Source organism: Dermacentor variabilis, chromosome 2, assembly GCF_050947875.1.
Source record: "Dermacentor variabilis isolate Ectoservices chromosome 2, ASM5094787v1, whole genome shotgun sequence".
NCBI lineage: Eukaryota > Metazoa > Arthropoda > Arachnida > Ixodida > Ixodidae > Dermacentor > Dermacentor variabilis.
In genome coordinates, this window is record NC_134569.1 from 126,852,705 (window position 1) to 126,879,311 (window position 26,607).

General features: G+C 43.2%; 1 protein-coding gene across 2 annotated transcripts; it reads left to right on the forward strand.

The window, feature by feature from the left end:
• Window positions 1-36: 36 nt before the first annotated feature.
• Window positions 37-26,390, forward strand: Atg3 (Autophagy-related protein 3). Of its 2 annotated transcripts, XM_075681969.1 has the most exons (9): window positions 46-433; window positions 546-587; window positions 4,284-4,404; window positions 6,699-6,809; window positions 14,305-14,360; window positions 18,740-18,880; window positions 20,073-20,243; window positions 23,355-23,482; window positions 25,526-26,390. In XM_075681969.1, the coding sequence occupies exons 1-9, from the start codon at window positions 362-364 to the stop codon at window positions 25,674-25,676; spliced, it is 993 nt and encodes a 330-aa protein (XP_075538084.1). In that variant the 5' UTR covers window positions 46-361; the 3' UTR covers window positions 25,677-26,390. The 2 variants fall into 2 exon arrangements, with proteins under 2 accessions (XP_075538085.1, XP_075538084.1); XM_075681970.1 differs by lacking the exon at window positions 20,073-20,243 and having other exon boundaries at window positions 37-433.
• The last annotated feature ends 217 nt before the right edge of the window (window positions 26,391-26,607 follow it).

The window sequence follows — 26,607 nt, forward strand, 5'->3', positions numbered from 1 at the left end:
CTTTTGCATGCTTTTGCTGCGTGTACACTAAAAATTCTGAAGAGCAACATTGTTTTAAATAATTATAGTATCAATAACACTCACTGTAAAGCTACTATTATTACGTTTAAACATGCACCACATGGATAAGTCGACGAATGCAAGCGTTTAGAAAGAACGGTTAATGGTTGAACGAAGTCAATAGAAGTCTTAGATTAGCCCGCAGCTGCAGCTGATCGTTGTTTTCCTCATATCGCCTATCGTAGCACTTGATGTGGGCATGTGTGGGTGTGTTTCGTTCTCAGCGGTTCAGTGTCAGTTGTGATTTTTTCTAGACGCGCACGCCGTACTTTTCGGACGTTCATCTGAGACTCGCAGAGCCATGCAAAGCGTTATTAACACCGTGAAAGGCACAGCTCTTGGCTTCGCCGACAAGCTTACGCCGATCCTCAAGGTATTTCGACCTATCCTGCTTCATGACAAGCATTCATGCGACGCTGCGTGTGCTACAAACGCTGACAGAACCTGTTGCTGTGCTATTTACGCTTTATTCTCGCTTTGTGCAGGAATCCAAGTTTAAGGAAACTGGAGTCATCACGCCAGAAGAAGTGAGCTCGCCTTTTGAGCACGTTCTCCACGATTGTCACATCTGCAGTTGTCGCGGCCGTCTTTGTTATCGCGAGAACTCGTTAGTTCTTGAACTGATATTTGCGCTCTCCGGCGAACGGGAACAGGTTGCCTGAATTTGACAGCCGCCGATCATGTTACACGCAGTGGTCTCTTGTGGGGATAAATGCGGCGAAAGAATCACGTTGGCGTTTGCTTCGCGCTGTAGCTTGCTGATGTGCACAGTCAGTCGCGCGTTAGACGCCCACATTGTTCTTAGCAGGCTTTCCTCTTCTCTGTCTATCAAGCTTGCTGTCTCAGTGCCACATTTAATCCAGAAGCGCACATTATTGCGTCAAGCTAAACAATGTGCTAAACAGCTACGATGAAACGCTGTTCCTGGAAAACTTGCATTTAAGTTTTAGCTTTGTAGCCTGTGTAGTCAAGTTATGTGGTTGTCGGTCTAGTTGACATGCGAGCACACTCCCGGAATTCTGGCAAAAGTGTTTATACACGTAGTGCAGGTCATCTGTGACAAAGCTACGTAGTGTCACCTTCATCACACACGTTTATCCGAATCTGAAAGGACTGGATTTGACACCAACCAAAATAATGTATAAAACATCCGACGTTTCAAAGCCAGACAAGCTCCTTCTTCAAGGGTAAAGTTTCATATAGCCAATTAACAGTGCTGTTTTTAAACTTTTTTTCTCGGCCTCTCTCCACTTAGGCTCTGACGCCCAACCAGACAGATGTAAAACCCTTTCACTGGGGCCTTTGAGGTATGGTAAATCAATTGTAAATAAATATGTTCAACTTTGAGCCTATACATTTAACCAGGCATTTTTTATGCAAAATAAGTACTATTTTATACAACACTGACTATCTTAAGAGAGAAGTTGTCTATTTATTTGTTGTTGATCAAGGTTTTGGAGACTGTCGTTCTGTAAAGCTTCAATATGGCAATGTAGAAAAATATTGCTGTCGTCTTGGTAATTATTAAATGTGAGACAGTGTAAAATGAGATGCTGCAAGTTGGCTTTGCATACGGAGTGGCAGAAGGTGCATATTTGGTAGACTTCCGAACCTGGGGTTGGAGGTGCTATGGATGCTGATGAGCAGCGCTGCTTGTGGGAGCAACTGAAGGAGTAGCCAGGCAGCGCAGTCGCATAGGCATGTTGTATATGGGGGTGCCGGCTGTGAGAATTTGTATCCTGCGCATTTGTCCACACAAGCCTGCTGTTGAGTGCCACAACAGCGTTGAAAACACGAAGGACCGACACCTACCCATGAAATTCTACACATTTCAGGGCAGGTAGCGGGAAAAAGAGAGGAGACAAGCGTGCATTGCTGCTGTCGTTGGCAGAGTCAAGTCAGGTGCAGTGAGTGGCATGATGGGATGTGATATCACTGCATGTTAAAATCAAAAAGATTGAGGCAAAGTATTGATTAAAGACTAAAAAAAGCACAAGAAACTCGTATGGAAAGCCACTTGTCAAGTACCGAGAGAGGCGATTTCACCGTCGCATCGTGCAACACAGACTGTGACGTCCCTGAGGTGTTGAAACTCATGAGTTATTTATACCCGCTGTCATTCAGGCACTTTGGAGTGGCGTTGAGTCTAATCCAGATTGGGTGCATCTACAGTGGCACTTTCAACCACGATTTCGCATGACCTGGATGCAGTAGATTGAGATCATAGGCTGTAGTCCGCACCTGCTGAGTGAGCTCAACCGGCTCAATCCAGATTGCTGAACTGTGCAACAGCTACCATTCATGATCTCGACCAAAAAATTTGATCCCTAGCTTGCTCGATCACGATTAAAAGTGCCCGTGTTGTGCGGTTATTAAAGAATGACTGAGAGTCAAAGGGATTCAAACTGCCACTGCCCTCCTCTTGCAACAACATTCACGGAGTGAAGATGCCACGCAGAACATTCCACATTGTTTTTAAAAATGGGCTGCACAATCATACACCTGTGCTAAAGCACTCAACTGCTTTCGACTTGCTAATACAGAAATGTTACCAATCAAGGACTTTCAAACAAAGATGAGAAAGCACAGTGTGTATTGTGTGCACATCAGCCGACACTCAATGCGTCACTCAAAGCACGTCGAAGTACATCTCCAACGATATTCTCATCGGCACAAGCAAACTCTCGTGACTGAGCTCCAAGACAAAACAACACTGCTGCAAATAATAGTAAGGATTAAGTAAAATAGCAAACTTTTGTATTCCCGCTCACTTGATTCTCCGGATGGTGATTATCCATGCCTGCCTGCATTCCTTTTCATGCCATTACTCGGAAAACTGTAGAACTTTACAGGCAGCTCCAGGCACCGGGTTTTTTTGTCACTGTTGTGGTAGTTCACCATGCAACAGTACTAGGCAGCTTGGCTGGCCAAACGCTGAAGCTTGCGAAACGACGGTGACAGTATGAGAAATTTTGCAAGGATTTCGGGCATCTTGAGCTCCTCACGATGCTGGCGACCTCTCTTTCCACTAGGAGAACCAGGAGCGCTGGCATTTGTTGGTGAACTTGAGGTTGGGAAGCCCTGTATGCTATAGGGCCATGGGAGTGGCCTAAACATCACTTTTTTTGTGCTCACGAAGGCCTCGACAGGACTTTAAGATGCCGGCTCTTTTCCCAAATATATCACCCCTGAAGGAAGCCGAACACCTTGCCGGGTTTCACGTGTGCCCATTTGAACTAGTGGGTGTCCGGCGATCGTGGGAATCAAGCCCACAGCCTACAAGTAGGCATGTGAAGCTGTGTAATAGGGGTGCAAGCATGCAGCAGCTAAGAGAATTAAAGGGACCCTGAACCAACCCTTAAAAGCAAATACATTCTGTGCAAGCAAATACAGTCACGAGCATTTCAGTGAATTTTTGTAGTTATAGATGGCGCATGGGGATAACAGATGGCAAGTTATATCAGCGCTCCTTGTTTGCGACAGAGGGCTTCTCCTCGCCATTTTTTAAACTGCTGGCTGCCTGCCGGCTACCCTCAGGTGGCAGCAACCCATAGATACCAGTTGTTGGGCGATTGTTTTTGACCACAAATTACTAATGTGGACACCTTGCCAGACACGCCAGGTAACGTCCCATTGCCACTTCCTAGTTGCTGCCTGAAACCTCTCAGGCCAGTCTCATAAGGTTAGCATAAGCCTGCTACAAGAAAATGAAAGAAAGGCATGGTAGGTGATTGGCCAGGCATCGTTATCCAATGACAACAGATGAGCTTAGGGGGAATGAATGGGGAAATATCACACTTCGTTTCCCCATTCATATTAGGTCTCATTCAAAAATACTTCAGAATGATATTTCTTGAGACACTGCGCTCAAGTGGGTTTCGCAAGTCTTAAACAAAAGTGTTTCGGGCCCCTTTCACCCCCAATTTCTAAGAAAGCATCTGACATAAAAGTGCAGAAAAACAGTGGCGTCACTTATGACAGCTTGGAACGATGGGTATTGCATATACTATAGTGCCAACTACCTTGTGCGGACTGGGAAATTAGTTAAGTAATTATATAACACACAGCATTATATTGCCTTGCATTGAAATTCAAGTGCTTTTATGCTTTGTGTGTGACAGTATGTAGTGGTAATTTGCATACTAGCCTGTTTCACGCTGCTTAAAGATAAATGAGCAAAATGGAAACAACTGAGTGATAGAAGCATGTTTGTGTGTATGCAGTTTGTGCATGCTGGAGACCACCTTGTGCACCATTGCCCAACGTGGCAGTGGTCAGCTGGCGAAGGCCTGCCAGCCAAGTCCTACTTGCCACCTGACAAGCAGTTTCTTGTTACCAGGAATGGTAAGCATTAACCATTCAATAGGCTCGTGATTTGTTAATTTTTTCATAATTTTACCTACCTACCTTTTCTGAGAGGATAACGGGCTGTGTTTGTCATGCTTAAGCACAGTAATTTTCCATTTGCACATATTTTTTGTCCCTCCAACAAATTAATTCTATTATGAATTCTGATGAATGAGTTCTGTTAGTGAGTGAGTGCAGCATTATTGCAGGTGTCAAACAAGATAAGTACATGAAAAAGTAGTGCTTTATATATTGGAAAGTGGCACATGGCATGCACCTTGTAGTATATCACAACTAGATTAATAACCTCAAGCGTACACTAATAGCAGTTTCAGAATTGGGGGCTGTCTGAGACGATTTCAGCTAGTACTACTTACAATGTTCTCTTAGCAGAGTCATATTATTTTATTTCGTTCAGTGCTTGACTTTGCCAGAGAACAGCTTCTTTAAAGCCTTGATTTGATCAGTTTATCTATTCGTCATAGTGGCAAAGTGGCTATGGCATTCTGCTGCCGAGCACAAGGTTGCAGGTTTGACTCCCATCCATTACAGCTCCATTCCAATGGGGGGAAAATGCGAAAGTTCTCAAGTGCTTAGATTATGTCACATAATGTGTATTTTAAGGAATGCCAGGTAGTCAAAATTGATCCAAAGCACCCCAGTACATTCTCTCATAGCATGTGTGCTGCTTTTTGATGTTACACCCCATGATTTGATTATCTTTTGATAGCTTTATTTCTTTATCTGATACTAGTGGAAGTGCCTGGCATTGACGAGATTTATGTGAATGTTGCTCCATTTTCTTTCATAACAGATTTGACTTCATCACCCTCATGATAATTTAAATGGTCTAGGATGGGTAACATTAATCTGCCGCTGGGAAGGCATGCTGGTCACGAGAGCAATGGTGGCCGAAGCTTGCAGTGGCAGTGTCCCTTTAAGTGTACTCATCATGAAGGCGGCTCATGAACTCTGATAAACTTACTGCACTTTTTCAAAAGCAACCTGTACTTTGCTCACTAAAGAATACACAGGGGTAGCAACCTTTACTTTGCTTACTAAAAAACACACAGGGGCACACATAGAAGCCAGCTTATGGGAGGGCAGTGACGCTTGGCGAAGCTGCTTGCATAGTCTGGTAATAATGGAGAGAGATTTGAGAATAACGGGCTGTGTTTGTCATGTTTAAGCACAGTAATTGGTTGCTTGGTTATATTGCTGTTGTTTACACCGTGCCAGAAACTATGCCTAGTCGTGCCAAAAAAAAAAAAAGGTTATTTTTATAATGAAGGAGAAGCATTACACAGTTGTGCAGTTGTAAATCACTGAACAACATAGACAATTTCATGTTATATACTGTTCTATACATGCTATAACAAAGCAAAAATGCTTTGTTCAAAATAGTAGGTTGAAAGCTTCTTGGGAGAAATTTTCATTATCTTTAGTGAGTAAAGGGACAACTCTGTATTTTGATGTCTTCAAAATTCTATACAGCACACAAAGTTCTGATTTTATTTAGGTAATGCGATAATGCACAAGTGTAAGCAGTTCATTTCTGCTTAGAGTTGGTGCAAAATTTGTAATGCTACAGTGGCTGCTTATTGAGTGAGATAATATTATGTGCAATACTGTTGTAAGCGAATGGCATCGTGTTCACTTCATTTTGAAAGGTTCTAAGCTTAAGTAAGCTGTTCCGTGGGCGATCACATTAAGTAAACATGCTTATTTTTCTTGGTGCCCAAAGATTGGGCAAGGTGTGAGTGAGCAATTGAAGCAGTTATACATTACAGATTATTATTTAGTCTGTGGAATAAGTCAGACAGTATGCTCGAAATATAGAGACTAACATGTTAAAGTAAACAATAGTTTTCATTGTTAGCATAGCTGTTGCCGTTCAACTCTTCTCTCCGACAAGGTTCTCATAGTGTCCTTGTACGAGAATAACATGCATGTGTGCTGCCAGGGTCTGCTGATGCATAGTTTAAGGGTGGGCTATAGGCTCCGTAAGCAAATGCTTTTGCCTTAAAGCTTGATCAAACAGATGGAGAAGGCTTTTCAAGGATTTCTCTTTGTGAAGTGCAGTGCAAATATTAGACTGGTGCACATGTATTGAGTTGTAGACACACTTTATTTTTATAACGTCGTGTTGTCTCATCCATTGTGCCACATAATTGCTGCAGTTTGTGAACCTTGGTGAACCGTGGAGCAGGTTTATTTGAGGCTCAGCAGAATACTGTTATAGGCAGTCAGTGCTTGCTCCCGATAACCTGTGACTTGGTGTGGCATTTCAGTGCCTTGCTACAAGCGCTGCAAGGACATGGAGTATAGCATGGAGCACGAGAAAGTGCTCGAGGAAGAGGGTGACGAGGACGGCGGCTGGGTTGACACTCACCACTATGCAGGTGGGAATGGCTGGTGGCTTGCCTTGCACCCTTGCCTTCTGGACACGCTGACGCAATTCTTTAGTGAAACCGTTGTTTTGCTGCCAAGCACAGTTATATTGGCTATATGCAGAGTTCAGCCTTTTCTGTCTAAACAACAAACAAACAAAAAGATCTGAAGACACCTAAGCACTTATGAGTTGTGAATGCAAAAGAATTAATGTCCAATTAAACACCGCTGAGTGGTCCTTCAAGCTATGAACTTCTTGGGGGCAAGCGAGCACGTTGAGATGCTTGGCGTGTTTTGATTTGGCGTTATCGAGGCACAGTTAGAGCACATGCGCTGACAAGGAACGCGTGGATAACACAGACTTCTGAGAGTGAGGAGGTTGACATGGTGTCTGCAATGCTCTCTCCACTCACGCATCACCTGGCATGCTAGCAGCAGGTGTTCCCTGTTGCCCACTCTGCTCTGTTGAGGCCCGAGCTTCACAAATGCAGCTTGTGTGCTTGTGATGTGGCATTGCAGCCAGGGGGAATTCAGGTGCCATTTCGCTGTTACAGATGCTGCCGGCTTTTTCACTACGTGGGCCATTTGGCACTTTCACATCAAAAACACTAGAAGGGTAGTACGCCAAATTTCATTCTAACCAAAAAGGGTTGGTGAGAGCAAGTTTACCAGAGAGCTATAAGACGGTAGTCAGGCACACAGCTGTTATACATGCACTCGCATGGCTTAATTTTGTCCTGAAGTACTCAAAGGTATTCCTGTATGACAGGGGCAGCTTTCGTGCCATAAATAGGGACCTAGATTCATACCTCGGTTCATTTCAAAAATGCAGCTGTGACTCTGAGATTGAAACTTGGTGGTTACTGTTATTCTTAATAAATAAATTTATCCCATTAAGAACTTTGACAGCTAGTTGCCACAGCAATGAGCTTTGTATCAGTAAAAATTTGCATGGCTCTATCAAATAAAGGTTAGGGTATATGAAGCTTATCTCCAAAAGAAAACTGCACATTTGTTTGCAAAGTTAAAATGCCTAGGCCTTTAACTTAAGAAGCAGCTAAAGCAGGCAAAGGATGAATATTTGTCTTCATTGGCAGACAAAATAAAATGAAATCCCATAGAAGTATTGCATTTTATTAAAAAATAATAAACAGAATTCTGTGAACATTCCTGTTGTATTTAACAATGATGAGGCTTTAAAAGATGACATGCACGAAGCTGAATGTTCTAACACATATATTCGATTTGTTTCTTCTGCACTGATTAGTATATCAGTAGCATCTGACAATGCGTCACTCGCGTGGGTGTCGGGAATCTTTTGCATAATCTGAAAACACATTCTGCGCATGGCCCTGACGATATTTAAACCACCTTCTAAAACGCTGCACCGATCATATTGCCTCTTTTGGTATAGTCTACCACATATTGTTGCGGCAAAGAAAGCTCCTTCGAGAATGGAAAATGGCTAATGTTGCGCCCCTACATAAAGAAGGTGATCGAGGAACGGTATCGAATTACAGATAGATATTGTTAACTTCAGTGTGGTGTAAAATGCCTCAGCACGTCATCTGTTCATGCCTCATGAAACATCCAAGATATGTTTTTTTTTTCATCCATCCCAATATGGCTTTCGCGCAGGGCTTTCTTGCGCAACACAGTTAAGAGAGTTCATTTATGATATTGCCTTATGTTTTTATAAAGGCGTACAACTGGATGTCATTTTTCTCTATATTAAGAAGGCTTATGACTTCGTGCTGCATCACCACCTTTCTTACACATTATCCCTTCTGGGAATCCCGGAATCTCTGTTAGCATAGCTGGAAGACTATCTTGCCAACCATCAGCGGTGTGTGGTTGTAAATGGCAAGGAATCATCATCCGCAGATGTACTGTCTGAGGTACCCCTGCGGTTACATTTGGGCTCCCTGGCTGTTTTTAATTTTTATTGGTGATTTTTCAACTAGCCTGAAATCGACGGTTTTAGTTTATACAGATGGTGTGTCTTGTAATAATGACAATGTGTTAATGATGTTGCTGTATTGCAGTACAACCTCCAAAAAGTTTTGTCTTAGTGTGTTTACTGGCAAATGAATCTAAAGATGTTAATGTTTTCACTTACGATTTAACATTAAGAAAGAACTGCTAAGCAGCTTCTATGTCTTCAAACCTTATCCATTAGAAGTGACTGATCATGTTAAATACCTCAACATAACATTAACTTCCACATTAGATTGGGCATGTCACATTGATAAAATTGCTTCCAAAGCTTCTAAGTTGTTGCACATTTTTCAAAGAAATTTCAAACATGTACCGGGAAAGTTAAAGGAAGCCTTATATTTTATGAACATTATGTGCTTTTGTTGCGTGAGTCCTCTTTACAGCCATAATAAAAGATAAATTAGAAAGGGTACAGAAACAGGCAGGCTGCGAGGTTTGTGACCTGCAATTATGATTTCACGTTAAGTAGCTTGCAGATTAGACTGACTGGACTGGAAACACCTCCTCTCGTTGAAAGCTGCAAAGGTTTAAGTTTCTCTTCTGCATTTATAATGAGGGAACAGGCTTAGATTAAAATAGATACATTAAGCAGCATTTTATGTTTCAGCAAGGCATGACCGTATAGGAAAAAATTGGGGAGTTTAATTGTTGCCTTGACATATTCAAATTATCGTTCTTTCCTAATACATTGAGTGCTTAGATTGAGCTCCTTGCAGAGTTATTTTTGATGCCTTGCTTCACTGGTGCACTTTAGTCTGTTCATTAAGGCTTGTGTCTATCTTTTACTGTTTTTGTCCTGATTCTATTATGTAGGTGTTCTCGCATTTCTTTTGTTGCTTGTTTGTATCTGCAGAGATGTTTTCATGTCCGGTACTCGGAGTGCGGTTGACACTGCTTGCCGATGTTTGTGCCTGTTAGGATTGGTTGCTCATTTTTATTTTTTACTTTATTAGGTTTTTACCACCTACAACAATGCCACCAGGCAATGTAGGTATATAATAAATAAATAAATAAATAAATAAATAAATAAATAATCGGTCTTTGTGAGCTACCGTTATTATGGGTGTGTGAATATTCTAAACTTTCAAATAGCGAGTCGACTAGCATCCTATTTGATTCAATCTTCAAATCGAATAGTCACTATTAGTAAGTGCAAATAGTTTTCAAATACTTTTCGAATATTTCAGAACGTCAATTGTACCCAAGTAAACATAAAATTGGGGCAATATTACGGTAAATTTTCACTCCCGCAGGTATAGTATAGGCATAAAGCATGAGAACTTGTGTAGTAGGACAGTCTTCGTCACTTAGGTAGCCCTACTTTCCAGGCTGCAGAGCAATCATTCACATTCTCTAAAGAGCCCTGTACATGTGAAGAAACTACTTGTTTGCTTCTAATGCTCCAGTTGTGCTTTTAATAAACAATGCTTCATAACATACTGTGTAATGAGAGAAATTTGTTAACCTTAAGAATACTGGAATGTGAGCACTGTTTAATATTAGTTGTGATAACGACCATGCATTATTCGAAAACTGTTCGAAAAGTATTCGATTCCATTTGTTTCTGGCACTATTCAATTCTTACTTGATTGCGTCTCAAAAATCACTATTTGGGCATCCTTAACCATTATTGCTTGAAAATCCTTTTAAGGCCAGTCAGAAATAAGTGTTTTTGGCAGATGATGATGCATGTTCAATGCATACACTGTCCTCTAGGCTCTGCCAAGACAGGCTCTGCCAAGACAGGCCCTGCAAAGACAGGCCCTGCCAGTAAAGGAGTTGCTATTGGGGTCGCTATAGGGGTGAGGAACATGCATGCTGACAGGTCAAGTTCGAATTAAGCAGCAAAGGCTAATTTTAGGATTGAAATAACCAAAGTTTGGGCCTATAGGGCACGGGCACAGGCCGGGACCTTCGGTCGCGATCAAATTAGCTGAAGGTGAATAAACAGGTCTACTGTTTAAGTACGTTGGTGTATCTAGATAGCACCTTGTTATGGCTAAATATGTCAGTGTCCATGCAGTGAAATTTCAGCATGTGATTAAGAAAACCTGTAGTGGGGTTCTTTGTGATACTACTGATCCTAAGTTCTCCCTGCTGTTTTATCATCATCGTTTGCTTACTTTATGTACGCTGCTGGAGAGAGGCTTTTCCCAAACATCTCTACTTGCCCCTGTCCTCTGTTGCCTGAACATTGTACATATGCAAATATCCAAAACGCATCACTCTAACCGATTCTCAGCTGTCTTCAAATGCTCTTCCTTTTCCTTTGCACCAGATCTGCTACCGGAAGAAGTCACTGTCTGTTGTCTGCACCTCCCAAGAACCCCTTGTTCATTATAAGTCAAACCTGTTTAATAACAAATTGCAGCGGAATCCCGATTACACAACTTTCTCGGGACCGCACAAAAGCGTCGTAAAATGCGGGTGTCGTAAAATCTGAACATAACATACTGCAGGGCTTGGAAACACAAATTACCAAAAAAGTAAATTCGATAAGAATTAATGCTGCAGTACAGGTACCAATCATGCTTTATTCAAATGAACCTTTACGGCACACTGCCACGATTCCCGCCAGCAAGCACAAACTTTAAAAAAAGTCTGTAAGTTTCTTTTGGATCTTGTTTGATCCGTGAACCAAGAGCTTTCTCTCGAGTTGGGCAACGTCCAAAAGGAGGTCCTCTGCGGCGGCGCATGAACAGATGAAGTTCCAGATGCCGTCTATGTGCCCTAGGGCCTCAGCGAACGTGGTAGGCACAGGCACAGCATCTTTCGCATCGTTGTTGTCCTCGTTCGATGTCGCAGCGGTGTCGGCACTAGGCCAAGCCTCCTCAATGGTGTCATCCAGCGACACCTCGCCGCAGATCGCAACGTTGTTGTCAGCCTCCACATACTCTGTGAAGGTCGTGGTGAGGTTTAAACCTTCGAAATCGTCGTCGGCGAAGCCTGCATCGGCCTGCAGCGGCATCGAGGTTGTTGCATCCCCAGCAGAGAAGGCAGTCTCTCGCTTAAAGCCACAGTGCTTGAACGAGTTAGCGATTGTGCTTTGCGCCACTGCATTCCACGAACTGGCAATAAAATGCGTGGTGTCGAGCACAGTGATATTTTTTGCCGACTCGCTGTGCTTCATAGCCGCCAGCCGACGCTGCACTAACCGCTTCCGGTACCCTTGCTTGACACAATGATGCTGGCATCCAGCTCCTGCAGCCGGCTTGTGCAGTTTGGCATTAAAGAAAAAAAAAAACAACCTTTATGTTCCTCAGGCTGGACGTACCTGGTGGGTGGCACGGTGCGTTGTCCACGAAAAGCAATATTTTCCTCACCTTAGCACCCATTTTGTTATCCAGCTGCTGCAAAACATTGCTGAAGAGCGAGGACGTCATTCACGCCTTTTTGTTGAAGTTGTAGTTGCATGGCAGCGTCTTCAAGTTCTTAAAGCACTGTGGCTTTGCAAACTTTCCGACAACGAGCTTGGGCAGCCTCTCAGAACCGTCCTCTTAGCACAGAATAGTGCCGTCACACGCTCTTTACTACGCTTGCCACCATGACAGCTGTCACCCTTCAACGCAAGGGTTTGCTCGGGCTGCATATGGTAAAAAATACCGCTCTCATCGGCGTTGGAAACGTCACAGGGCTTGTATGCAGCAATCATTTCCAGCAGCAACTCCATCCACTTGTTCGAAACATCCACGGAAGTGCTTTCTCCGCAGGAGCAGCTGTACACAATCCTGTTTCGTTTTTTAAAGTAATCCAGCCACCCGTTCGATGCCTTAAAGTCGTCGATGCCCAGGCACAATGCCACAAGCTCCACCTTTTCTTTTAGATGGCGCCATCAACGTTGATCTCGGAGCTCCATGCTTGATGAAGCCACTAGATGAGAACTTTTTCTAACTTCTCATGCTGTCCTTCTTTTGCCACTTTCCGCTTGAGCCCGAACTTGTTGGCATTCTGCAATATCACCGCTTTGTTTGCCAGGATCGTCTTAAGCGAAGATTCGGGTACCTTAAGGTCCCGGGCAATGCTGGCTTTCATGACTCCATGCCACTTTTCCGCTTCCTCTATAATATTCAGCTTATCGCCAAGCAACAAAACTGTCTGCTTTCGGGAAATTGTGTGTCGCGTTGCTCCGCACAACTCAAAACCTCCGCTGAACACTGGTCGCTAGGATTATGACGAAGAACACGTACGATAAACCTAGGCCTCTCCACGCTACCTTGTCGGCGATCTGCTGCGGTGGAACTGGAAGGAGAGAAACGCTTCCCCAACGCGACGAGAGGCGATGCCGCCGAGAAGAAAGGGAGAAAGTGATTGTGGAGAAGAGAAGGCGCTATTTCAGTACAGCGGGTGTCGCGAGCGACTGCTGGTGGGGGGGAGAGAAACGCTTCCCCAACGCGACGAGAGGTGACACCACTGAGAAGAGAGGGAGAAAGTGATTGTGGAGAAGAAAAGGCACTATTTCAGCACAGCGAGCGTCGCGGGCGGCTGCTGGTGGGGGAGAGAGAAACGAATGATGAGACGAGACAGGGAAGAAACCTGCGCCGGAGTGAACCGGTCGAGCGGTGTCAAGCACTCTGCATGCGGAGAGACGGAGCGAGGAAAGAGACCCGCGGCGCTTTTCTTTCGGCTGCCGTTCCGTCCCGCGCTTCGCAAGGGTCGTCGTATAACGCGGGTCAGGCGTAAAATTGCTTCGGATAACCTTAGTTTTTAATGCATTGCTTCCATGGGCACTTCACCAGGACTGCGTTAATCCGTTGTAAAACCCGGGTCGTCGCAAAACCAGGGGACTTATAACCAAGGTTCTATTGTATAATTGCTTAAAATGGTTGTTACACAGTCGTTTGTTATATGTGGGCTCACCTTTAAAGATGTGCAAAAATCAACAATACTGTAGCTGGCGTCGGCAGGCACAATTCGACACCACTTTTTTTCCAAAAATTGGATCTTTGGTATCTTCATTTTTGTACTCTGCACTTTCCTGCATCTAGCTCCAAATTTACATAAAAGCATGTCAACCTAAATAACGAAGTGCAGCACTGTAGCTCTCTCAAAATCTATTTTGATCACCTGTATTTACAAAACTAAGAGCGCAGCTGATAATTTTTCTTTGAGAGCTTGTGATACATGTAACTGAAAGTGGTTCATGAACGAATTCTGCACACGAGAGTAAAGCGACCTAGTTGTCTGGAAGAGTAAACTACTGCGACATGCTGCTACTTTGCATGCAAACTTTGCCATTACGGCTGCAGATTAGCCACGCAGTGTTGTGCACACCGAGAGCCATGCAGTTGTATTTTCTATGCCCCTTCAGTCAGAGGGGTACAAAGTTTAAAAGGTAGAATGCCACTGGCAACCTTTTGCAACTTTGCATGACAGCAGTACGGTTGTCCTGCAGTGTAATTCAATATGCCAGTATTGTGGTACATTTGCTGTTGAAAGGGCTGCATGCGACCTCGAAGTCTTCTTGTCGACTGTTTTTGCTGATTATGCTGATCGCTTGGTTGATTTCAGATGGTACTTCATCAGGGCTAGCCGAGCAGGTTCAAGAGATGACTCTCGAGCCTAGTGTAAGTGGATGTGCATTTTCCGAATCCATATTGAAGGCCTACAAGCAGCAGTAGTGAAGTGGCAATGTGCTGGACATTGTCGCTTCCGTGTGTGTGCCAGTTGTGCAAGAACACATTGCAAGTTTGCATTACAAAGCTGTGTAGGGTGCATTTTTAATGAAATGGTGTGATAAAGTATATGAGCAAAGCACTTTCAATTCTTATAATGTTGATTACAGAGTGAGTGCAGCCATTTTTCTGAGCAGCTAGCTGATTCTTGTCCTTCACTTCTGCATGGTGTCATAAATGTCACAGTGCTGCAGGACCCGTTTATTGTATATTTTTTTGTAAGACCCACACCTTTAAATCTATGTCTAAATTTAGTATAAGAAAATAAATCCGAAACTTATCTGTACGTCTGGCACAGCTGCCTTTCCTAAGTACACATTTCATCATCCGCAGCGCTGCAGCCCGCGCTGCACTATCTTCGCGTGGTATTGGCGCAGTGCATGGAAGTGTGGTAGGCTCCTCATTGGTCCATTTGCCGATTCCACACTTGATAGTCTGTTCGAGGGAAGCACTGGCCTCTTCATGAAACTTGTATATTCCGCTGCTCCATGGCTTTTTTCGTTGTGCTGCCCTCTTGTGTGTATATGTTCATGCAATATGTGCTGATTTTCACAGGTAGCTCCTGCTGCTGAATGTTTTTGTGCATCATGCAGTGTTACGGTGCATTGTACAGTGATATCAACTGTAAAATTTCATGCCTTGAAAGGTACAGTGCACAAGCAGACAAGGATGAAGAACAGTGTAATGGACACAAGTGCGGGCTTTAAATTGGTGTGATCTTTGGTGAAGACAGATCTTATAGCTAAAGAGTTCATGGAATTATGCTTGTGGACTGGGCTCTCAATAACCCTTTCCACATAAAGGCTTAGGCTTGATGGCTAACTCCTGAGCACTTGCCTTGCATGGCCAGGCCTTTATGGTACAAGGGCAAGCGGCAAACGCAACAACACGTTTGCTGACATTAAAGTACCGTAAAAACCCGCGTATAATGCGAACCCGCATATAAAGTTTTATCTGCGTATAATACGAGTTAGGAAAACTCGAGGAAAACATTTATTTAAATTGCACTCCGCACTTCAATCGCTGTCTTCCTCAGCTGCGCTCTCTTCGGATAGTTCCTTGTCGGACATATCTTACCAGAGGTACTCGTCCTCTGTGCCATCGAGCATGTTCGAGATGCCGCACTTCTTGAATGCACTACACACAAGGTCCTCTGGTATGCTGACCCATGCGTCCACAATCCACTTGCATAGCGTGGCTGGCGAAGCCCACTTCAGCCACCCGGTTGGCGTCGCTGCAGGCCCACCTGAGCGCATCCAATTTGCGTAACACCACTTGACCGCATCCTTGAATGACTTGTTCATGCAAACATCTAAAGGCTGCAGCTGAGACGTCTTCCTACCCGGGATAATGACAAGTTCAGTGCCGGACTCGTGCAACAGCCTCTTCACTGAGTCAGCCAAATGGCAACGAAATGCGTCCAGCACGAGGATGGACGGGAACGACAACAGTGCGCTGGGCCGCCTACACCAGACGGAGTTTATCCAGTCTAGCACAAGATTGTCGTTCATCCAGCCTTTCTCATGGCATCTCACAAACACATTTTTTGGCAGCTCCTCACCTTTAGGCACTGTCTTGCGCTTGAAGACAACATAGGGCAGGAGGTTGTGTCCCTCTGCCGTGCACGACAACATGACGGTAACTCATGTTTTCTTGTTGCCAGTGGACCAGACATAAACGTGTTTAGAGCCCTTTTCGTGCACAGTGAGAGGCGATGGCATGTCCAGATAAACCGGCGTTTGGTCAGCATTGCCGATTTGCCCTAGCTGGAAGTTCTTGGACTTGCACAGCGAAATAATGTGGCACTGGAAAGCCACAAGCAGCTCTTCAAACGATTCTGGCAGCTTGTGCGAAATCGAAGTTCGGCGGCATAAGGAAAATCCAGCACGGCACATGTAGCGATAAATCCAGTGCTTGCTTGCTTTGAAGGCGGAGCTTGGTAGCTCTTTTTCTCTTGCAAACTCCTTAGCTTTTGCCTGCATAAGCTCCATGCTCACAGCTAGATGCGCGGCTCGCTGTTGGCGTACGAACTTCGTCAGGGCGAGTTCGATTTCCAGGAATGTTCCACTCTTCGGGCTGTGAAAGCTTCTTCGCGTTCCACTGCACGTGAAAAGGGCTTCCTACTGTCAACGTCATCCGCGAATGCTTCCCTCGTTGACGCCAAACTGCCTCCTGGCCGCACTGTTGCCGTTGTCCTATGCAGCTGCTAAAATAACCTTTCTCTTGAAAGCAGCCGAGTACTGTTTTCGTGGACATCTTGGTCCTTCAATGCGGAATCAACAAGATGCACTTCGCGAAGCGTGATTTGCACATGTGCTGCCAAGGTCCGCACTCAACAATAAAGAAACGATGCTGTAGTCACGCAGCAATAACGAACCAAGCCGTAGCCACGCAGCAATAATGAAACCAAGCCGTAGCCATGCAGCAATAAGGAAACCAAGCCGTAGCCACGCAGCAATAACGAAGTCAAGCCATAGCCACGCAGCAGTAATGAAACCAAAACTTCTAGCCCAAATTTCTGACTCAAAATTTAGTTTGAATCCGCATATAGTATGAGGCGAAAATTTGGGACACTAATAATAGGAAAAAAACCTCGTATTATACGAGGGTTTTTACGGGATATTGCAAGCCTGACGTCTCACTGGGATTCATGTTGGCGGCTGCCAATACGAGATGAAATGTTTGGTTGGACCATATGACGAACAGAGGTGGAGAACAACAGTGGAGAGAATCAAGGCATTCAAGTGGGGTCCTTCCTTCATTGTAGCTGGCAGTGTTCTCCCTCCAGCACTTGCCAGCCAATCACAGTGCCCCTGCCTTTCTCTCTCACTCAATCCAATAGACCAATCGCAACAGTTATGCTGCGCATGCATGAGAAAGGCTGTGTTCTAAAGAAACTCACATCCACAGACTAGCAGAACAAAGTTTTGTTCCCGTTCAACACTTCCCCACACACTCCTCTACTGTGCGAGGGCTTGGTGAGGGTAAAGGATATAGAATGGCAACAATACATTCCCCTCTTCCCCCACTAGTGGGGAGAACAGGTGTGGAGGAACTGTGACGACCGGAAATTTTCAAAATAATTCTCAGAAAGCCTTCGTGCATGTGTTTCCTCTCTGGAAGAAGTGCAACTTTTGATGGAAGAAATAGCCTTGCAGGGCAGCCAACTTACAGAATTTTGCAAGAAGCTGATTGGTGTGAGGCTAGGCTTTTTGAAGCAAGAGGGAAGGGGCCAGATGCATTGCTGCTGGGAAGCTGCACCGCTCCCCACATGGAAAAAAAAAAGGGAAGGAGCGTCTGCTCTGCCCGGGTATTCCAGCACATGCATTAAAAAGAAAAATTATTGGATGCCATAATTCCCATACCTTCTGGCATTTCATGCGTCTAAGTGTATAAAGGCCCTCGTTAAATGTTTCCAATGTTGTAACAACAACGGAAAGGAAGCCTGCATTATCGCTATTCAGCAATGCTAAAAAATCGCCTACAAGCCTGAACCTTCTAGCAACATGGATGCCTTCTGCCAGACGCTTGCATGAGATCCTGTCGAGCATCACCAAGAGCAGATTTCTCAGAAAATATGGCAGTGGCAGAAGCCAATGGTTTGAAAACAGTTGGTCACACCTTGAGCCTTGTCAAAAGACATCCCCACTGGCAAAAGCTCTCTTTTCTACTTTGTTCTCATCTGCTCGTGCACTGTAGTCTTCAAGAGCCAACTAGCCTGATTCTTTATGTTGTTATGGAGCATTAAATTAACATTTTCTGTGAAAACCAACATGCCACATCATCACGCAACCTTACCTGCGGTGCAATATCCACACATACATTTGGTGAACGAAGCCCCAGTTGCGCAGTTACTTGCCAGTGACAGTAAATGAGCTAGAAAATGACATTAAATAAAGCTTTTTCAAGGTTATGACATATGGTAGCAAGAGTGCCAGTTTTTCAAAACACACAAACATTTGTTTACTTTTCATTTAAATATCGTCTCCACTCCAGAAATCTGGGCTCAAATTTATGAAAAAAAAAAAAAGTGCAGCCCTTGTTAGAGATTACACTGTGCATCTTCATGTCCTTGGAGTTTACTTGAGAGGCTGCCTCACCATGTTACACAGCTCATAAGTTGTAGATTCTAGCATGCTAACATGGCGGCCACAATTACCATTGCTGTGGCCTGAGCAGTTTCTCTGTGCATGTGTCGGCAACCTAAACCACCTGTTGCAGGTAGTTTAGCTGAGCTGAATTGTGTAATTTGTTTGTCTTTCCATGCATAGAAACCTGCTGCCACACCTGCTGCGACACAGAGGCTAGGCTGTGGTGACGATGATGATGATGAAGGTGATGATGATGATGAGGAGGAGGCTGCTGACATGGATGCCTTTGTGGAGAGTGGGTTGCTGGATGCAGATGACCCAGTGTGTTCCCTGATTCCATATTCTCAGAACTGCCTAAATTTTCAACCTCGGTACTTTAGTGTCAGAATGTTGCTGCTAGTGGTAATAAGCTCTTGACAAAAGTGGTGTACAACATCTGTTGCTTCATTGTCCAATGACAACACGGTTTGTAGGATCTAGCGCACACTACATTACGCTGCTTTTCATAAAAAAAGATGCATTTACTGCTAGCTTCCTAGCACATTTGCACTGTAGCAACAACTGTCCCCTAAACTCTCAACTTGTTGCAAATCTAAGTCAAGCACTAATTAGGAGCCACATGTGGGTAAAAGAAACTCTGGCATTAATTAATTCCTGTTTATCCTTCTGTTGACTCAGGAAACAGTCAATCATTCCCAACTAAACAGATTTTCTTCTCATTTCCTTTTCTTTCTGCATGTACCGCCTTGTGGATAAGTTTACTCTTTTACATTATTTTCTGACAGATCTGCAGTCTCTCGACTTTTTTGTCTTAAGAAGTGCGGCACACACAGTTGCCAACTAACAAAACTGCACCAGTATTAGTGGGTTTGGGAGATAACCCCTTCAGGTGCCAAATAATTAATATCCATTCCAACTTTTGTTTCACCACATTTCTTGTATTTACAGAATTGCCAAACCTGTACAGATGCAGAACAAATTAAGAATATTTAATTCTTCAGCGAATTTTACCATGTTCGCAACATGTGGATTCTGTGAAAACATTACTTATTTCACATCTAACATATTTTGAAAGCCACCTAGCCAGCCACTTGAAAAATACAGCTGATGAAAAGCAATGTAAGAAGTGAACCTCTTTCAGGACAACATACTGAAAGCAGGCACCCAGCCTTTCTACCTGCCAACTCATTTTACTAAAACACTTTATGCATGTACTATTCAAACTTGCACTGCAGGTCCAATCAGAAGCATTCAAGATGCAGGTGGCATATTTTAAATATTCTTGCTTTTTTTTTAATATGCATTATATTCATATGCACAAATGAGCACCTGAAGGGAGTAAGAACTAGGTTTCTCAGCTATCATCACCAACTGACATCCATGCCTTTACTCCTAGTTTGTAAAATATTTCCCCTGAAAAGAAGGTTGTCTTGTGTTTGAGCAAATGTAGTGCTTGTGTAGATGCTTAGCATGCAGTACATGTCACCTTCCACCCAACCTGCTGCCTCGCCAGGCAACTTTTGTGGCGAAGACTGAAGCAATGGAAAAAACGACGGCCGCAGGAGGTGACAGTGAGTCCGGCGCCTTAGATGGTGCCATCGTAAGCACTCGCACCTACGACCTCAACATCACCTATGACAACTACTACCGCACTCCACGGCTCTGGCTATATGGCTATGATGAGGTATGCTCTGCCGCAGGTGCCTAAAGGGCTTGCACATGAGATGATCTGACATTATAATAACACCGTGAGCGTTTTGTTCTTGTAGTCCAGGCTTTTTAGTACCAGCGATTCATGGCACTGTCAGCCTTACATGAGGCAAACTTTCTACTATAATGTGAAAAGGCTTTCCTATTCATTTTTTGCTGTAACCTTTTAAAAAACACTCACAAGACTTTTTTTGTTTATCGTTCTTTCACATTAAATGGTCTAAGCCAGTCACCATTGTAACTCGGTGGCTATGGCATTGCAATGCTGAAGACAAGGTCATGGGTTCAAACCCAGCCATGGGGGTTGCATTCCATTGAAGACAGAATGCAAAACACTCATGTGCCGTGCATTGGGTGCACATCAAGAGCCGCAGGTTGTTAAAATGAATGTGGAGTCTCCCGCTACATTATGGCTCATACATAATCAGATCGTGGTTTCGGCACTTAAAACCCCCATTTTCTTTTTTTGAGGGGCGACTGCAAATATATATGTCAGCGCTTATTTTTAACTTTTGCCTTATGGATCTATAGCAATAGATCAATTTGATTGACAGATTTAATATACATTATTAAACATTCCCATTGAAATTCTACTGGCAATGCCATGGTCTCTCAAATGATTACTGAACTTTCATAACTATTGGCCAGATTTGCCAATTTTTGGCAGATTGGGGAGTCTGGAATAATAAAAGTTTGCCTGGAGGGATTGTCAAAACTAGCCTTCACTGCTCCTAGCACTTCCTCTATAAAACGATACAGAACTTGTGCTTTGGTCAACTCGGCAGCATAATTTTTAAATGACAGTAACAGTTAAGACATAGAAATTCCTGGCAGGTTGTGCAATTTTCCGATCAGATGTCTAGACTGTTCTAATGATGTCTCAAACAATGGTAGATGCTCATGAGTTTGTGTTATTTTGCTAATTGTGTTTAACTAATATCAAGTGCAGCTTTATTTTTCCTACTGTGGATTACTTTTACCAGGCAATCAGTGTTTCAACAGCATGTGTACAAATTATTATAACTGATACTTTCTGTTGTGTGGGGTTTTCACTCGCATAAGACCACTTAGTCGATTTTAGACCGGCCTTCGACTAAAGCTTGACCAGCAGTTTAATCTCCTACATTTTGAACACCACCTGCACAAGTAACCTTATTCATTAGTGTGCAGTACTGTACAGGAACTGAGCAAAGCATGTAGAGGCTGCAGCGCATGGAAAATGCTCTAGACCAGCTTGTTTGTGCAGGAAAGCCGATCGAACACAATAATCAAATCTGCGTGTGTACGTTTATCAAGCCAATAATCAAGTACATATGAGGAGTTTTCTGCATGGTCCCTGACCTGAAAATCATGGCTTTGCAATCCTAAAGGATTCAGTAAAAATCGAACCAGGTGCCTGCTGCAATGAGTAATAACAAATGCTGTTTGTGCAATAGAAACTTACTTGCTTTCAAATTTGCAAAGCTGCTGCTTTCTCACATAGCATGGGCATCACTATGTCTAGCATTAACGTCAGAAAATCTGCGTAATAATTTTTTTTTGTGGTCTAGCTTTAAAAAGTTGAGAACTAGGAGCCAGGTGCATATTGCATATTTCGGTTTTTTTTCTTTTACTCTGAAATACCCATATAAAAGTGGCAAATTATTACTTTCATTCAAGTTCCTTGGGATACTTCTTTGAAGTTTAACATAAAAATTCTCAAAACCTGTCTGAGGAATTACTGCTTTATGTTCATTAAAAAAAATTGGTGATGAGGCCATAATTTCATGTATCATGGTATATGTTGCAACTACTACATCTTAATATAGAAGATTAAAATGTGAAATCACCGAAAATTAGCACATTTCTAGTGCTAAGGAAAGAGTTAGGAAAAAGTTTTAGCTCGGGAGCTCATCTCTAAATACGTACATGGGAAATGGGAAATAATCTTGGCAACCACTGCACCAATTTTGATGAAGTTTGTTGCTTTTAAAGGAAAATGTCAAAATCCAGTTCACATAGCAAGCATATTATTTAGGCTATCAATCTTTTAACAGTATATTGCAAGTTGCAATATTTAAAAACAAATATCAAGTTTATGACTCCAACTCAGCAATAAACGATTATATTACAATTTTATAAACTGCACCTAATAATACATTTAATGTGGTCGAAATCTGTGTGTTATACACTGCTCAAAAGTATGCCACTAATTTGTGAGTAGGACTTTTGCGAAACACTTATAAACAGCGTAACAATTTCTCAAAAGCTGTAAATTGACATATCAAATTTGTCCACTTGAAATTCTTTAGCAAATGCAACTTACAGAACTGTGATAACTGTTTTTAGGAAAATGCAGTTTTAAGGATTTGGAAACTTCATGCTGCTATATTTTTTAAGTTGCAAATTTTTGGCAATCTTTGTAAAAAATATGAGGTTAGTAAAGCTTACGTAGAAGGCTTATTGTGAAAAATAATTGTTTTCTCTGCAAATGGCAAGTGGCATCTAAAAGGGTTAAAGTTCATCTGCAGCGAAATTTTGCTTTGGCTAATTTGTTTATAGATGAGTAGTTATATCTAGTATCAAAGCAACTTTGGCAAAGCTGTAGGGCTGGTAATTGTCTAATTTTCTTCTTAGCAGCCTTTAAATAGCACCTAAGCAGATGGTGATTTTACCTGGTAGTTAGTGGGTATGTTGCAAATCCGAGCTCACCGCCTCCAAAATTTTCACTATGCCATGGTATATGGCATCATGGCACTGCTTCATCTTGGAGGTCATGCAAAATGAGCCACACTGGGTCTGTGTTCTGCGTCATTTTCGGCGAGTGTTAATGCGACCGTTTTGATCAGTTTTAGTATGAAAACCATATATTTCTTTCCACTTTTTGTGATTCATCCACTTGTATTTCGATTGTACGATTTTGTGTGGAGGCTTGTCTATTTGAAGATAGTATTTCGTTCTACGAAGCCTTTCTCTTCTTTTGTTGGGCTCACGGCAGTCGGTAACGGAAGGGAACACCTGTGGTGTTAAAAGAACTGAAACCTGGGCATGGAACAGCATGCAACTCTACAGGCTCATTATCCTGTTATGGTGGCCTACTGTGCAGAAGCGACAGCCTCTGAGCATGGAGGCCATGTACGAGGACATCAGCCAGGACCATGCCAAGAAGACAGTCACCATGGAAGCCCACCCTCACTTGCCAGGCCCTCCAATGGCCTCTGTTCACCCTTGCAGGTATGGACCTCGAACAATGTGCAGTACTGCCAAAACGTGGACACTGGCATAGCACAATCTTGTTCCACCTGCTGTCTGACTAGCATTGGCCTCAGGGTAGCCAGATGCAGATAGCTGTCAATGCAAGCTGAGTCTGAAAGAAGCATAAAAATCTAGCCTAAGCAGTTTATCAATTATCAGACTGCATGTATATAATTATAAAAATTTATTCTAATCTTGAAATGCCCATCAGTGTTTCATGAAGATTGCTGTCTCTTCAAGGAGGGGGCACTAACATGTGTCACAGTGACAGCTTGTTTGAAATGGTAATTTTTTTCTTCTTTTTGTCATTGAAGTCCCATTTCAATTAATGTATTTTCTTGTACAGCATCAAGCCCCAATCCCCCACCCCACGATTTTTATTTTGAGCAGAATAAATGCAAGCCAACGAGGAACATGTACTTATACCTTGTCTCTTTCTGGGCACTGCATGCTGTGGTTGTTTGCATAGTGAAGCACCAGCCCAGCAGTTTAGTTGCTGCCATTACATCTACCCTCTGTGAGTAGCTGTTCATTTTGCAGGCAACAGCTTTTTAAGCATTGGGACTGCTCTACCATCATTTTTAGTGAAATTGATATAATGCGCCTAATTTTCCTGTGTCACACAGCACAAGGCTGACACGTCTAAGATTAGTGGTAAGGTGGAAAAACTGGTATGGCTGTGCATTCGTGGGGACAAAAGTGAAGTTGTGTAATGCATTAGAAAAAAAATGACAGCCTTTAAGGAAGAGTTTAACAGCCATGAGTACATGCCAACTAGTTTATCTTTAATGTGGCCTAACTTTTTGCCAATACAAAGCATATACCAGCTCAGAACGCATTCAGCTACCTACGCCATGTGACTTAGAATGAAGTTTATCTCTGGCACGATGCTTCCGTAACGGGCATAACATCTGACATGGCCAAAGCCCACTTCTTGAGCTTTCTATCATGATCAAGTTCAGAAAGTACCTGCAGAGCATGCACACAATGCTTGTGTTGGAGAGTTTATTCACTCATTGACAGAGGCATCATTCCCAAGGGTCTTCAACATTATCCCAGTCAGTGCATACCTTTTGCTGCCATGGTAACTCTTGAAAGCCCTATTCCTATGCATTGTGGCCCAAATCTTCATAGTTACCCACAACAGTATTAGTAAGGCACTGCAAAATACAAGACAAGGACTGTCCTGTGTTTTCACCCTTGTGTGTCGCGTGTTTTTTGTTAATCCCCACAACTGAAACTCTGTTCAGGCCAGTAGCGTGATTTTAGAAATATTGTGGTCTTCCGTGACTGCTGTCTGTAGTAGTGTCATTCTAACCTTAATTACTGCACACTTTTGTTGTAAGAGCCAGATGTGAAATAGTGCTGTGAGTAATGTGATTTTGGTGCAGTAACCGGCTCTTTGCTACAGCTGCTGGTCTGGTATGCAGACTAGCAGTTCTCTCTTGGCCGTGCAGCCTGCTGAACTATAGTCCAGCATATACTGACTGCATTGTAGACCACTGTAGGTTACAACCACAAATTACAAGCTCCGTGCCCGCAGTTCATGGAAACGGGACTCTTGTAGATCCTATTCGTAAACTTTTTGGGGGAAAATGGAGCACGAGGTTGTCCACAATGCGTTGTGCAAGTTAGGAGCACATTTATCTGTGCAGTTCATGGAGGTTGCATTAAGGAGACCATGGATTAACACTTTTGGAGGTGCTTTCATTTTCGCATGATTTCATGTCACTAGTGCCAGAGGCATCAGTGTCTACAAGCGACAGCATTCTTGGTACAGTGCGAAGCACGCTGCTGTTCACAGAAACTGATGTGGGTGCCAGTACAGTCTCAGGTGCCGGGACCTCCTCCTGCACATTCCATTTTATAACAACTTTATATCTAGCAATAAAATATGATTCTGATTTTAATTCTGTTAGTCACACGTAATGTCGCAAAAATGAAAGTATTCCAGAAAATTATTGTTTGACGTCTCAAGCATTTGTCTTTATTTCATTTTCTTCTGTTTTTATGTGACACCAGGCATGCTGAGGTGATGAAGAAGATCATCCAGACTGTGACTGAAGGCGGCGGTGAACTCGGTGTCCACATGTACCTCATCGTGTTCCTGAAATTTGTCCAAGCCGTCATCCCTACCATAGAGTACGACTACACCCAGAACTTTGCCATGTGAAATGCAAGCAGTTCACGGCATCAAACTTGTTTAAATTTCTGTGGGGAGATTTGGGGGGCACAGACATCACTCATTCTCTTTTTCCGTAAGCTGTGTCCTGAATGTTGCAGGGAGTTACAGGACTTTTGGTAACATGCATTGGTGCTGTGCGAGTCGAGAAGTGTGGCAGGGCACACATTGTGTTGTTCATTCTGTACTAGTTGGGTTGGTCACGTTCACTCTCGGTACGATTTGTGGCTGTCTGTAGACGTTTGTGGTGGCCCTGTGCCAGTTAGAATGGAGGATTACAGTACACAGTTTTTCTTATCTGGCAAATACCTACTTGACCCGTTGTCAGTCCCTGAAGCTCCTACAGTGCTCTTGAATGTATTTTAACATATTGTGTAAGGTGTTTGAGAAGTTGTTGTTACAGAGTACTATAGTAATGGAAGACACATTGCAGCAGCTTGTGAACCCTAAAGACAGATATTAGTTTCACTGCATTGCACACATGTCGTGATGCCAACAGCTCAGAGCAAACTGGTAGGTAAATGTGATGAACAGTGCTCATCTATACAAGCATTCTTTGTTGAGGATATTTTCTTATTCTCTTGCTGCGATGTGCCCTCATCTTTGTGCCTGCTGCAAATGCACAAAGCTCTGCAAGCTCTATTCACTAGCAATTTTAGGCTTTTCACTGTGATTTTCTGAAATAAAGACAATGATGCAAATGAATTGCTTATGTCTCCAGTTGTGTATGTGCAATTGTGAATAATGAAGTGTAACTTTATTTACTTGCAAAAACCTCCACACGTACACATGCATTGAATGTTATGCATGCAGCAGCAAGCTGAAAATAGTGTGCAGAGAAAGAAAGCTGTCTCTTTTTTTTTTAATGGGCAGGCTGGGCTGTGGGTAGGGGAGTGCGGGGTGTCGCAACACTTTCCATCTG

What these genes read in the sequence shown, in the direction of transcription:
- Atg3 (XM_075681969.1), top strand. Translation starts at nt 362, where the DNA reads ATGCAAAGCGTTATTAACACCGTGAAAGGCACAGCTCTTGGCTTCGCC. An exon ending in AGCTTACGCCGATCCTCAAG is followed by an intron (nt 434 to 545) that starts GTATTTCGACCT and finishes CGCTTTGTGCAG; the next exon opens with GAATCCAAGTTTAAGGAAAC. An exon ending in GTTTCTTGTTACCAGGAATG is followed by an intron (nt 4,405 to 6,698) that starts GTAAGCATTAAC and finishes GTGGCATTTCAG; the next exon opens with TGCCTTGCTACAAGCGCTGC.